We start from the raw sequence: 14,674 nt of genomic DNA, 5'->3' as shown, positions 1-14,674 counted from the left end.
ATTTCTAAATTGGTACAATCAAAATTTTTCTACAATGATAGGTACAATCAAAATTTTATGATAAATTATTTCCGATTTATTTGTATCGATTTATAAAAAATAATCGTTAAATATATAAGTTGACATTTTTAATCGGATCTTGTTTTGACTCAAGAGTTGGTCGCGTTGCGTTAGCATTGGTGGTGAGTCACGTGGTCATCTGAATAATGGCTGACACTTCCGCATTAATAGCTGTTTATTCTTAGTTTTCGCCATTTTTCTCTTTGGAATGCCCGCTAAAGATGGTAATTAAGCGCACCAGCGAATTCCTTAAATCATTTTCTATCTTTACAGTAGTTTTTGTCATAAAATCAATGCTTTTTAACTGCACAATTTCAATTTTTATGTGCCCGCGAAACACCTGTCTATAAGATGCCATGTTATTCAGTCCATTTTCGAAAGCCTTTTATTCAAAATTTAACTCGGTAAGGCCCTTAAAAAAACTTCGGAATTATATTCCAAAAGTGTTCAACTTTTGATTTGTACACTTTTTGTTACAAATTCGATGTGACGACCGGATTACTTTAAATTATCTTCACTGATTTAAATGTTACATGAGCAAGCCAACAAAATTGTAGAATAATCAGTTGGAAAAATCGACAACAGCAGACACGCATTCCCACACCGTCAAATTGTGTTAGTTAGCGCAACGCCACACAGGCACCATTGATTTTTTCTTGAAACAAGCAACTTCCTCGTTAATTTCTTCCAATCTTCTTATCTTATATTCCCTCATGATAGCTGACGAAACATTGCCTCTTCTCTTTCTTTCTTCTCCTCTCTTCACTATCAAATGTTGTACTTTGTTTTATCTTCTTGTTAATTCATTTTAGTCTCTTCATCTTATGACTTATGCTCCATCATCAAGAGAAAAACAATGTCATCATCCTTTTCATTTCTTTTCTGTACTCTTTAGAGAATTCTTCACGTCTCTATTATCAAATATTCTCTTGGTCACACATTTGCTCTTATGTGGAACCACCTCCAGATTCCCCCATAATTCTACAAAACAAATGAAATACTCCTGTTAGCCAGCGTCGACCCACTGCTGTAAGCTTGTTTATGTTTGAATGTGGAACAAAACATTACGAATTTTAACTAGGTATAAAAAATTAACAATTTAAAATTAAACACAATAAAGATAAAATAGTACCGAAGTCTGTAAAATTGCAATGTCGACTGTCAATGTGGTTCTAAAACGTAAAGGGTGTTGACTTGAGACTGGATATACCCACCTAGTTCCTACTACGAGAGCAATGATTAAAGTAAGTAATTTCACTTTGTAGATGATAAAAACAAGTATTAAAGTGTAGCAAAGTTGTAGTTAAGAATCATGTTTCTCAATCTACTAGATCTTCCTATAACATTCCTCTTACTTTTAGTTTCAAGGCAAAACTGTTGTCAAAATAGTTGGTGGGTTATTTGTAGTTATGACATTGTTCGCAACGATCTTTCTATCTGGATCACAAAGCAAAACAGGTTTATTGTACCAAAAATACAACGGACTTCTGTTCTGTTCTGTTCTGTTGTCTTCATTTCCAATTTTAGGCAACTTACCAAAGATGGAACCTTCTACACTGCCAGTTGTCAATGTTGCTCAAAGTTCTCAATCTGGCGACTCCTCACCAAGCCTGCTGTCAAACATTTTATTTAACAACAAAATTTTACGAGGTGAGATACCAAAAACAACAAAACTTGAAAGTTTGAGATTCTGATGTGTCAGGTACAAAATGGTGCGGCTACCGCAACGTAGCAACTTCCCGCAACGACTTGGGAATATTTGAAAAAACTGATGCTTGCTGTCGAAATCATGATCTGTGTCCAGACAACATTCATTCTGGAGAAACCAAGCACAGACTTTTGAATACCGATTCTTACACCGCTTCAAACTGCGACTGCGACGAAAAGTTCTTTTCCTGTTTGAAAGATATCGGTTCTGTTACTTCCTATATCGTGGGATTTGGATATTTTACGGGTTTGGGGCTGAAGTGCTTTCGGAGGGACTATCCGATAGTCGAGTGCAAGCAGTACAAATATAACTTTTATAGCATGAAAAACAGGTAATCAGTGGTGCGACTCCGTTTATTGAGTGAGAAGTGTTTCAGATTTGGTTTCAGAAGTAAAAAAAGGTGTGTCGAGTACCGGTTGGACCAGACAGCGAAGAAGGTGTATCAGTGGTTTGATAATCCACTGTTCTAAATAATCTAAAATAAAGAAATACGGTACAACAGAGAAATTAAAAATCAAAGATTGAGATGTACATAAGATAGAAAAATATAAATTAGTTTTATGGGATTTTTTTTCTTCCTTGTGATGGTAAAATAATTCAAATTTGAATGTTTAAGAACGCTTGCACAACCGATGATAACATTCGTCATATTATCAGTGAGTTGGTTAATAGCTTTTTAAATATGTACCTCAGTGACGGCTCGTGTTCCGCGAATATGGGTCGGCCGAACATGAGTAGATCGGTAAAGCTCTAATTAGTCAATTTAACTTTTTGATAGGCATCCGCATGGCAAATGTAGGTGCATAATTAAAAAAAAATCACATAGCAAAACAAGAGCAAGTTACTATTGCGAGCAAAAAAAGAGGGACATCAACGTCATTGTCTTGCCTTTTTATGTGAAATAACCCTTATCTGATTCTAACCCTACTTTGAATTGATTGACGTTGTCATTAAGTACTGTAGGTTGTAGGGAATGATTGTGAGTAAGCAAGTATATAGTGAGAATCGCCCTCAAATGTCACATGATTTATATTGACAAATCACAACTCCGAATTGTTTGAATAGCAACCAATCACAATTTAATTAAGCGGAAATTTTCCCTAGGGAAAATTTCCGATATAATTGACCTAGGGAAAAAATGTTTCGGGCGATTCTCTTCCAAATATACCTCGGGGCAGATATATATCGCCAGAAATTTTTTCTTGCAGTCCAACACTCGTGTTTGTCGCTCAAAATTACCCTCGGGCTAGCGCCCTCGTGTAATTTTCTTGCTACAAACACTCGTGTGTGAGGACTGCTCGAAAAAATTTCCAGCAATATATCTGTCCCTTGGTATATTATATATGAATATTTATTTAATGCAAAGTTCCAATCAAAATCTACCTTTATCAAAAGAAGAGGGCATTTGGAAAAGGAAAATAGGAGTATAAAATAAATGTTTAAACTGTCAGCTGGAATAGTGTCAAAAAAAAATGACAATAAAGCTTACGCAATACGGCGCTGTTAATTTCGTCATACTTAAATGGTTTTCATTAGAATTTTTGTTACCGAGTCGATTAAATCGTTTTGCATTGTTTTTGATAGCCCAGTCAAAACAGGAGATAAAGAAGGATCTATAAATTTTCTTCTAAAGTAGCGGCAAATATGGCTAACTCTTTAAAATTACCTTCATTATCTGATTCATCATTACCCCGAAATGCCAATTCTTGTGCAGACAAAAAAATTGTCATATTTATTAAATGTTTAACCATTTCTCGATTTTCCCGGACCTTTTCATTGTATTTTTTAATATATTCTTTATGATCGGATTGACCACTGTCGATTGTGTTTACAATATTTTGTTTATCGAATAATTTAAATTTTATTGCCGAATGTGTATATTCTTTAGGTATTTCCTGTTTAACTAAAGCGCGATGAATTTCTTTTAAATTGTCGTACCCTATCGAATTGTAAGGATTTTTATTTACCGAAAAGAGTACACAATACCAGCAAAACAATTTATTACGAACCTGGCTGCCCGTTTCTGGTACAGAGTTTTAGAAAACTTTTTGATTGTATTAAATCAACCATTGAGGGTGTGGAACTGGCAATTTCTTCACAAATATTTTGTCATCATAAGACAATGTATGAAATTTATTTACCAATAAATAATTAACCAAATCGGCATTGGTACTCACTACATCTTTTAGATTTGCCATTGTCGGTGTCTTTACCTACTTACCACTTACACTCACAATTTAAATAATACTATAATAATTACATAATAACAGATTAAACACACAAAACGGAAACAAAAGACGATACATTAAACGGTTAGGAGCAGACGAGCATTTGAAGTTAAGGAATTAATTAATTAAACTACGCAAACGCAAACTCTAAGGTTCTCGATGATAAATAAGGTATAATGTTTTATGGGATGTTTGTATCGTGTCACGCGTCACGGGATGTTTGTATCGTCTCAGTCTAGCAGCGCCACAGCGCTGCAACGGAATCTCGGCCAAATTAACTTTTGCCGGGGTTGTGTGAAACGAGCTAAGCTATCCGTTACAAGTTACAGCAACATAACTTAAGATTGGTGAGACGAGACAGCTGGACGTACTTCTGAATGTATTCATCGTTTCAAAATCGCAGTGCAAAGATTGGTCTGTGTGCACTCGGCAAATACGTCACTGGCCGAGCCTTCCCCTTCCTTGACCGAATGTATTTATTATTTACTAAACACTTGCCGCAGGAGCCTAGGAACGGCTTTGTCAATTATTGTCATAGTTTTGTAAATATTCATATGCATTTAATTTTTGTAATGGTGAAAAAATAACTTTAACTTCAATATGTAATTTAAATTGGTCTTTACTGAGGCAATTAAAAAAAACGATGAAGGCGAACAGACATCATAATTTATGTTTAGAAGAATTTTGCGTTTATTAAGTGGATTTTTATTTACACACATTTTTTTTTTATCAAAACTATCCTGGAAGCGTTTAGGTATTTATAGGTACTAATATGTGTATTTACAAAACATACGGTACACAGTACAATGTAATTAGGTACGAGACAGAAATGAAAATTGTAATTTAAGTTGTTATTTGGGTTTGAAGAAAAATAACGTAAACATTTTTTTATCAGAAAATATGAAAATAAAATTCGTAATTTTGTGTGGTACGGCCCGGCCGACTCTGCCGCCCCTAACGAGCCGTCACTGATGTACCTATATTCATGCCTTTACGTATATACAAATATAATGAGGTTTTGTTAAGTAGGTACTAGGTAGTAGGTACCAGTTTTGAAAACTTGTACCTACGTTTCTTTCATATTCAGTTATCAGTTCTTGATAAAAATATCCATAATGGCTTTGATGCCGCGTTCTTTTAATAATTAAAAACTTTGTTACAAAAATAGGTATTATTTTTTATTAATTCACTGATTTCTGTTCTGTTATGTCCTTTCCCTAAATGGATTTTTAAAGATCTTTTCATTTATTATTCGTTCCTTGAAGCTTTCGTAGTCGCGGAGACTCCGCGTCCGCCAGTGTTTATCGCACTCAAGTAGCTGTGGTCCGGCGCAGAGCGCAAAATCCAGCCACACCACCCTTACCTGGAAATGTATCGTTGAGAAATAGCTGACAGATGAAAAGAGTGCGGCTGCAAAAAAAGATTTCTACTATACCTACGTCTGCATTGGAACCTGTAAAGGCTGAAAAGGGCATAAGCCTCACTAGCCAACTACATCTGCCATCTTAAATTGTAATATAAAAAATTATTTTATCAAAAACGAAGGTAATAAAATATATTGAATTGAATTTATAAAATATTATAGAACACTGTAATTCTGCTTCATTCTCATTGGATGTGGGGCGTGAATCTATGATTCTATGGGCGTGAAGATGGAGTCGCCATTACCTCTGCCATTACTTGAAATAAATTACGTTTCATTTCTCTATTTCGCTCTATTTCACTGAAAGCGAATAGCAAGTGTCGCATGTTGGTTAACGTGATTTCGCATATTCTGAAAAATCCCTGTTTTCGTTAGTCGCCGTTATTTCTTGCCGCTGTGCTTGCCACTTTACTAGTTATAAATAGTGCCCACGTGGTTGATAACTACAGAAACGTGAAGGACTTAAATTACCAGAATTAACCGTAAGTACTTGTTTTACATATCGGACGTTCAAATGAAATCCTGGGCTGGGAAGGCGTCAATTGTTTTGCTTTTTTAAAGTGTAAATTGACAGTTGTAATTAGAGTATGTTGACAGCTAACCTAAAATTAATAAACAAAAAATCTCTAATTTTTTTCTTTGCAATGTTTTCCATAAAAAATAGAATAGCTAACGATTCCTATTCTCGAAGCAAATATATCTAAGGTTCTAAGGGCACAGTTTGCCGAAAACAAACATGTTCATGCTCAATCACTTCAGTCATGTGCCTATTAATATTAAACATAAACAAACGTCATGTCATTCGTCTCAAACGGCGGGAAATTCAAACTTTACACTGTTCCAAATGGTTTACTTTTTTCAACGTCTACTCAGCCTAGGTTTTCATTTGAATGCATTATACAAGTATCACGTGATTTGCAAACATAAAATACATATGGAACAAAATGATTGCCATCTAGTTAGCTTTGCATTCATATCATCCCTTCGCAATAAATTACATTTGGAATTTTTTGAGGTTAGGGTACTGCTTTCTTTTTTTTTGTAGGGCGGCACTTCGTATTTTACAAGGGTAATGCAAAGGTAACTAAATGAAAATCATTTTGTTCCACAGTGTAGATCACAGCAACGGGCTGTGCTTAAGTTAGCAAAAAACAAGTGAAATTTTTCTTGCGTTTGTTTTTTGTTCAACGCTTATCGGCATCGGCGAAGCAAGTGATCCCTATACTCCTATAGGCGGGTAACGAAATTTGTGTCAAATCTTTCAATCATTTTAATTTGGTAACTCCAAGGTTTAGGAAAAAAATATATTTACTTAAATATATTGTTGCTATTAACGAGTTCTATTACCAGTTAAAATTAATGTACAGTGGCGGCCACAGAATTTCGTACATCAACGTCATTTCATTGGCAAATGTTGTGAAATGGTCTTTAGTCCCAATTTAGAAATAGGTATTTTTATTTACATAATTCAACTGGTGGAAATTTAGAATCGAGGCATTTCATATCCAAGGCAGATTCGTTTACAATTTTATTTACCTATCACCCGATACATTCAATGATAAATTGTCGACAAACAGAGGTTAATGAACCTGAGGACAGGTCGGTACAATGTACACTCTGTGAGCGAACGTTGCCAATGTTAAAGTGTTTTACCTCAAAGTCCCTATAGTACTTATTATATGATGTTGTCTCGGGAACTTTTTTTCATGTTATGAATCTATCTTGCAGTAGATTTAGCAGATCAAAATTTACAAGTAGATAAGACAAAACTTGTATATTTAGCAATTATTTTGAGTAGTTTTTTTGTATTGACATGAAATGAAATTTTCAGATTATAAAATGAAAATGCAAAATTTGGAATGTACCGAGAGTATCCAGAAATGTAGCCACGGAAAGATTCACAATCACCTTTTTATATGGTGAATCACGCGAAACCACTCGAATCATCTAGATGCGAAAGTAACGATTTGGAAAAGTACTACTGCAAGGACTGCAATTTTGTAACCAATCTTGTAATTTTAAAGCAACATGAGACAACCTAAGACGACATAACAAAAGTTGCAAAAAATGCAAATACAAAACGAAACATAAGGGCTACATTAAACGGCATCGTAACACAATGCATCTCTCAGTAGATCCCAGCCAGTGGTATGACTGTAATAAATGCGAATTCAAGACGAAAAAGAACGAGAACCTAAAACGGCATAAGAAAATTCATGTCTCAGCAGATGCCATCCAGTGGTATAATATTGTGATAAATGCGAATTTAAGACGAAACTGAACGAATACCTAAAACAGCATAAGAAAAGTCTAGATTGTCTAAAACCAAAGAAGGGTAAAGAAGGGCACAGGTGTGTATTAGAAATCACAGCCGACACTTTGAACAATTCTTCAAATTGTAAGGATGTTACTGTTTATTTATGGTTTTTGCTTTACTTTTTCCTTCACTTGGTTTTCACTCTTAGTTATCTTACACGTTTTTGCGGGTCTGTGTGTTTAAAGTGTTTTTCAGCTATTTCATTCATAGTAAGGTTTCATCACTCTGTTTTTAAAGCGTTTTTGCGGCTAGGTTTCAGAAGCGTCTCGTTTCGGGATGGAATTAAGTTAAATTGGACTTTATGAATTGAAAATATTTAACGACATTTTCGGTTTATTCGCTTATCGAAGATACTATGGTTTACACATTGTGATGCATTTCAATGTCACCTGTACAATGTATACAGGAAAATAAATTTCTGTTTTATGATTATTATTGTTTCAATATACCATCTCTGTAGCTGTGGACTGGTTTATTTGTGACAAATATTGGTACAAATACAAAAGCAAACATCATTCCAAGAGACACCCAACAAATACAAAACATGTGTTCAAAGAAGACTTCCAGAAGTTCGAGTGTGATAAATGCAACTAAATGTTGTTATTGGGTCGTGAAAAAACCATGTATAAGCACCTCGGGAGTGCATGATTGTTACTCTCGGTGCTCTGTAGGACCTTCGGGCTTCGCCAACAGGCTCCAAACTGCACCTCGGATAAAAAAGAAAATTAATATGAAATAAATATGCATCATACATATTAGGCTCGTAATGTAAAAGCGGAGCGAGTGTTTGCGCTCATTAATTAAACAAATTATATCCTGCGCCATTAACGACTATTTACTTATTTATAATATCATCATAAAGCTATCTACCACAAAATATAATCTAATACTGAACATTAAAAATGCACTGACAAATGTCTACATTCCTTGGTTGTTGAGTCACGATGTTGGCCATGTTTTCCAAGACAAATCGCTGGAAATTTTTACTTGATGACAATTTTTTAAATTTGTTATATTTACTAAGTTTTGAAATAATAAAAAATAAGTTCTTTAAAGCGATATCGGTTATGGTACTTCTCTTTCACAGCGTTATTCATCTGATACAAATAGGACACTTGGTAGCAACTTTCGATAGAATTCTCCTGATAAAGTATGTAACCGTTTTCATGGTTTATACAATGGTGAGTCGTCCCACTGTATTCCTCCTAACTCCCTATCCTATACGGTTCATATGTTTACAGGGTTTGTTAGGAATTATCGTGGGCCTAGCAGTAATCCCCGACAGTTACTCATTACATAAAGAAATAACAAATATTTCTTGGAATACAAAGAAATTTGGTCTGAAATACGAACAAGAACCAAAGCTCGAAACCAGGATCATAGCATTAGGTGCTCTTCTTAATTTGGCACTCGTGCTGTTAGCAAGTGCGCTTCACTGGCACAGCGCTTTTGAAAATGGCGACCTTTTCTACGCGGTTCTCCTTTTTAACAAGTTGGAAAATCCAGCTTTGTCTAATGTTTTATGCAACTTGTACTTCTCCACGATCCCACTGATGGGCTACGCCATGGTTCACAATTCTTTCGTTTTGATATATCTTATTTTAAAAGTAAAAGATCGTTTTAATCTTCTCGACAATGTTTTGGAAGACCTTCGCACTAATCACGATGGTGCAGATGATAACGTACTGCTGGAAGACGCAAACTACCAGAACAAGATTTTTGAGATGCTTAAAGTCTGTATCTATCAACACTCTTTTTTGAAAAGGTAACGTAATCCACTCGCACATGGCCGGCTGGTTCCGTTTTCTTCTTTTATTATTTGCTGCAGGTTTCAAAGAAAAATGAACGATATATTTTCTCGACCCCTAATTGCAATTAATACCTTAGGAGTTTGCTTCATCATCAGCGTACTCTTCACCTTTTTTAACCTGGAACCGGTACTAAACATCAATAAAATGATGATCCTTCAACATAATAATTAAACTTCTAGGATTCACAAGACGTTCCTCTGACCGCTCATTTCTGGCTTATTTCTGTTACCCTATCGGGAGGTGTAATGAATTTAATTTTGGCTTTTTATAGTGGACAGATGATCATTAATTTGGTAACAACTGTACTCAGTGTATTACTGTAAATTTGCTATGTTCTTCATTGCATGTCAGTCGGAAGATGTTTATGACAATGCCTTAAACTCTTCTTGGACTGGTTGGAATCTCAAAAACAGAAAAATTCTGCTGATCTTTCTAAGTAACTTGCAAGAACCCGTTTTTGTTGGTGTTCCAGAGTTACTCACACTTGATTATCAGTTTCTCGGAAGGGTAAGAATCAATGATTACATAATTTGAAGTGATTTGACTATAATTATAAATGGGTAGATTGTCAGCGCCATTACATCAGGATGTACCTTCTTCTACGGCTTTCAATAAACAAGTATCTACATATTAATTGTTTGGAACTATACAGCTTGAATTAAATACAGTTAAAGGTTGAGAAACTAAATTTGTACCATACAAATGCCGTAAATGCAATCACAGCCACAACATTCTTCATAAGAAAAAACCAATCATGCTGACCGATGAAACTCCAACACAGGTAGAAGCTTAAACACTCACTCTGCGATCGTTCTCATAAGGAATCATAATATCAAATTACATAAATACGGTTGGTAGAAAACAGAGAAAAAAGGACAATAGTAACATCATTTAGATTCGTAGAAACCAGACGTGTGAGTGAGATAGAGTGAATGAAGATTACAAATTAATTAGAACAATTCTTAGAAGTGGCAGATCAACGGAATGCGGGTGCATGCCATGGCACTTACGTAAGAGCGTTTCAAGCCCAATTTAGGTTTCAAAATAATGTTACTTTGAGAGAAAGCGGAACCATGACGCGAGCCTCTTTTGCTTTTCTAACCCGGGAGTGATCTTGAAAAGTCGAGTTATGTTCACTGTTCAGTACCGATAACAGTTATTTTTGGTGTCCACGTGTTGTACAATTACAAGGTAAATTACCTATTCCTCTAATTTTTCTACTTTAATTATTGTAGTCAAGATTTAATTACTCAACTCAAGAATTTGTTTTAAATTCTTAATCGCGGTATATGTGATCTTCTTACGAATATACGGGGAAAAGCGTTGTCGCCAAGGCGACCAATTCTAAAATTGTTCAAAACATTTTCATTCATTATTCGTTACTTTGGGCTCTCGCGGTCCGGGGAGGCTACCGCCAATGAGAGATATTAATTCAGCTTAGACATTTATCATTTATCTATTAGTCATCAATTCACGGGCCGCAAGTCAAATACCATTCATTCAAAACGTTAGTCAAACGTCCACCAAAAGTGTTTTACTAAATTCGCTCATTTATTTATACCTTTTGTTGGGACCAAACACCACTATACACGATTCCTTGACAAATAAAATTTAAGTGAAATGTGTTAATCGTTTTAATCCCATTGTAAACTCTTCCAACGGAACGGCCTCTTATAGTAATTAAACTATCAACAAAATACATACTACGTAGGATCGATAAATATTTACATTCTTATAATTTTTTGTTTCGTACTTTTCCGCCAAAACATTACCCACGGAATGTCGATGACCTACAATACACAAATAATGGCGAAACATTTCAATACGGAATAATTAACGATTGCTATAGCATTACAAAACTAACAGAAAGCTAATGTAAAACATGCTTTAACTTATGGTCGATGTGTAATGATAAAAAAAATTTTTTTTGTTTTTATGTATTTAGATCTTTGATATAAATAAATACAATAAGGAGATTAAATTTAAAAGAAGCGCCATTATGGCGAAAGGTTGGCAACCTCACTCCTAGGGGTCATATTAAAGTCACTAGATCCAGTGACTTTCGGTCAATTTCTGGTTCCCTAATCCTAATGACGGTTGCATTGCAGGTGTTTTGTGATCGGGTGCGTCCACGTGATAGATAACCAAACAGAAATACGAACACTGAATACACTGCGACTGTGAAAAACTCATTTCCTGTTCTGATAGAATTAATGGTAAGTACGTACTTGATTTGTATCTCAAATATCACATAATTATGATTTTTGAAAAATAAAACAAAAGTAGAGCACGTTATAATAATTAGCGAAAGCCGTGCCTGCGCCACTGTAGGATCGTGTGATCAAGAAAATTTGTAATCACGGCTTCCTAGATTAATAAGAGTCGAAGCTTCTAATACGGCTGGTCGAGTTCATCAGTTGCGAGCATTTTTACTGTTTCTGAGAGGGCGCCACTATACATTTGTGTACTTGGCTGCTTAACCGCGTACAAATCTCATTTTAAAAAGAATCGTAATTTGTATGTTACATACACTACTTCGAAAAGTAGATTATTGATAGAAAAAACAAACATTAATACGATTTTTTATTCATTTAATTTAAATATTTTTCGTTTTTTAATAGAGGGCGCTACTATACCTACTTATGCTTTTGAAGGAACAGACAGTTCAAGGAACTCGACCAGCCGTATTTATTAGAGGCTTCGACTCGTCTTCGACTCTTATTAATCTAGAAAGCCGTGTTTGTAATCGAGTCTTGCTTATTTTTTTATGCGATTTGAATAAATGACCCATCAAATAAAATCTAATTTTGTTGTTAATTGCAACTTTTCGGTATACAATAATTAAATTCTTTGCAACATTAACCACCGTTGCAATAGTTTCCCTGAAATGTCAACTGTCAAGACTTAACGCTGCGTTTATTGGATGACTCGATTACAAATTAATTTGACCGCTCGATAGTACAGTAGATTGAGCAGATCAAAATTTACAAGTAGATAAGACAAGATTTGAATATTTTGAAATTATTTTGAGTAGTTTTTTATATTGACATGAAATTAAATTTTTCAGATTATAAGATCAAAATGCCAAATTTAGAATATAACGAGAGTATCCCGAAAGGCCGGTTGTTGCTTAAATCATCCAGATGCGAAAGAAACGATTTGGAAAAATACTACTGCAAGCACTGCAATTTTGAAACCGATCTTGTGGTAATTTTGAAACAACATATCAGGGAATATCACAGAAAGGACTCTGATTATGTGCAAGAACAACCCAAAAATGACACTGTAGTGAATAGCTACATTTGTCAAAAGTGCTCGTTTGAAACGTATTCTGTTTTACTGTGGATCAAACACTTGAAAAGTTCATGTTTTGATACGGAAGAAGAATGTGAGAACGTTAGTGATGAGGAGTGGTACCGATCGGAATGTTGTTCCTTTAAGGCAAAGGAAAGACACCAGACCGCAAAGCAGTCACTTCACCAGAAGGAAAGATTTCGTTGTTTTCATTGCAATTACAAAGGAAAAACAAAAAATCATCTAAGGGAACACCTAAACTTTAAACATGCCACTCTCGAAGCTGTACACTGGTTTCATTGCACCGAATGTCAGTTTAAATCTAAAAGTTATTGCACTCTTCGCAGACATAAGAAACTTCAACACTCAACAGATGACGTCCAGTGGTATAATTGTGATAAATGCGAATATAAATCTAAACGAAAGGGCGGCCTAAAAGTACATCAGACAAATCATATGTCAGCAGATAATGTCCAGTGGTATAGCTGTGATAAATGCCAATACAAAACGAAATATAAGAGAGAACATTACGATCATAAGACAGTTCATCTCTCAGCAGATGCCATCCAGTGGTATAGATGTGATAAATGCGATTTTAAGGCGAAACGAAGGAGTTACTTAAGGCGACATGAGAATTCTCATGACTCTGTTAAATGGTATGGCTGTGATAAGTGCGAATATAGAACGATTCGGAGGGGCAACCTATGGCGACATAAGAAAATTCATGTCTCAGCAGATGCGGCCCAGTGGTATAGCTGTGATAAATGCGAATACAAAGCGAAATGTAAAAAAGACATTAAATATCATGAGACAACTCATTTCTTAACAGATGCCAGCGAGTGGTATAGCTGTGATAAATGCGAATTTAAAGCGAAACGAAAGGAGTACCTAAAGCGACATGAGAAAAAGCATCTGCCAGCATATGCTGTCCAGTGTTACAGCTGTGATAAATGCGAATTTGAGACGAAGCGAGAGGACCGCCTAATACGGCATAAAAAAATTCATCTGTCAGCGGATCCTGTCCAGTGGTATAGATGTGATATATGTAAATACATAACGAAAAATAAGAAGTACATTAGACAACATAAGACAATCCATCTCTCAGCAGATGCCATCCAGTGGCATAGCTGTGATAAATGCGAATTTAAGACGAAACGAAAGAGTTACCTGTGGCGACATAAGAATACTCATCACTCAGCTCTTCCATGGTTAAGCTGTGATAAATGCGAATTTAAGACGAAACGGAAGGATCACTTACAACGACATGAGAAAAGTCATCTCTCAGCAGATGCCAGCCAGTGGTACAGCTGTGATAAATGTGAATATAAAGCGAAACGAAAGGACTACCTAACTCAACATCAAAAAAATCATGTGTCAGCCAATCATAAAATCGCTGAACATTCAATACTCAACAAACGGTCCAAAATGAAGTTTCATTCAATATCCGAATAATATAGACTCGCGTTCGGTGATTTCAGTGTGAAAAATGTAATTTTAAAACAAAATTTGGACATAAAAATAAAAATGATATTAAATGGTTTCGTTCTTTTTGTTCATGATACTTACCACAAAATTAAAAAAAAAGTCAAAAAAAAACATAAGCACCTCGGGAGTGCATGATTGTTACTCTCGGAAAATTAATATGAAATAAATATGCATCATATAAAAGGTTAAGTTGCCTACATTATGCTTTTTTTGCCGACGGAAAAAAGTTGTCTAAAAGCTTGAGTTGGCAGTTTTTTTGCCCAAGGGGAAAAAAGAGCAGCTTTACTTCATACAATCAGGGAGTAAATTTGCTCATAACAAGTGTTCAATTGAAATGTTCATCAAGTT

General features: G+C 35.2%; 1 protein-coding gene across 5 annotated transcripts; it reads left to right on the top strand.

Moving 5' to 3' along the window:
- The first annotated feature begins 5,630 nt into the window (after window positions 1–5,630).
- On the top strand, window positions 5,631–14,380 carry LOC138130338 (zinc finger protein 320-like). Of its 5 annotated transcripts, XM_069046781.1 has the most exons (8): window positions 5,631–5,901; window positions 8,824–8,917; window positions 8,978–9,673; window positions 9,727–9,840; window positions 9,899–10,054; window positions 10,112–10,328; window positions 11,656–11,763; window positions 12,615–14,380. In XM_069046781.1, the coding sequence occupies exon 8, from the start codon at window positions 12,629–12,631 to the stop codon at window positions 14,291–14,293; it is 1,665 nt and encodes a 554-aa protein (XP_068902882.1). In that variant the 5' UTR covers window positions 5,631–5,901; window positions 8,824–8,917; window positions 8,978–9,673; window positions 9,727–9,840; window positions 9,899–10,054; window positions 10,112–10,328; window positions 11,656–11,763; window positions 12,615–12,628; the 3' UTR covers window positions 14,294–14,380. The 5 variants fall into 5 exon arrangements, with proteins under 5 accessions (XP_068902882.1, XP_068902883.1, XP_068902884.1 ...); XM_069046782.1 differs by lacking the exon at window positions 8,824–8,917 and having other exon boundaries at window positions 8,978–10,054; XM_069046783.1 differs by lacking the exon at window positions 10,112–10,328 and having other exon boundaries at window positions 8,978–10,054.
- Window positions 14,381–14,674: the final 294 nt, after the last annotated feature.

This window comes from Tenebrio molitor, chromosome 5 (assembly GCF_963966145.1).
Source record: "Tenebrio molitor chromosome 5, icTenMoli1.1, whole genome shotgun sequence".
Lineage (NCBI taxonomy): Eukaryota > Metazoa > Arthropoda > Insecta > Coleoptera > Tenebrionidae > Tenebrio > Tenebrio molitor.
This window is presented reverse-complemented; position numbering and strand designations above follow the sequence as displayed.

Coding starts and splice junctions, on each gene's coding strand:
- LOC138130338 (XM_069046780.1), top strand. CDS start 12,629: ATGCCAAATTTAGAATATAACGAGAGTATCCCGAAAGGCCGGTTGTTG.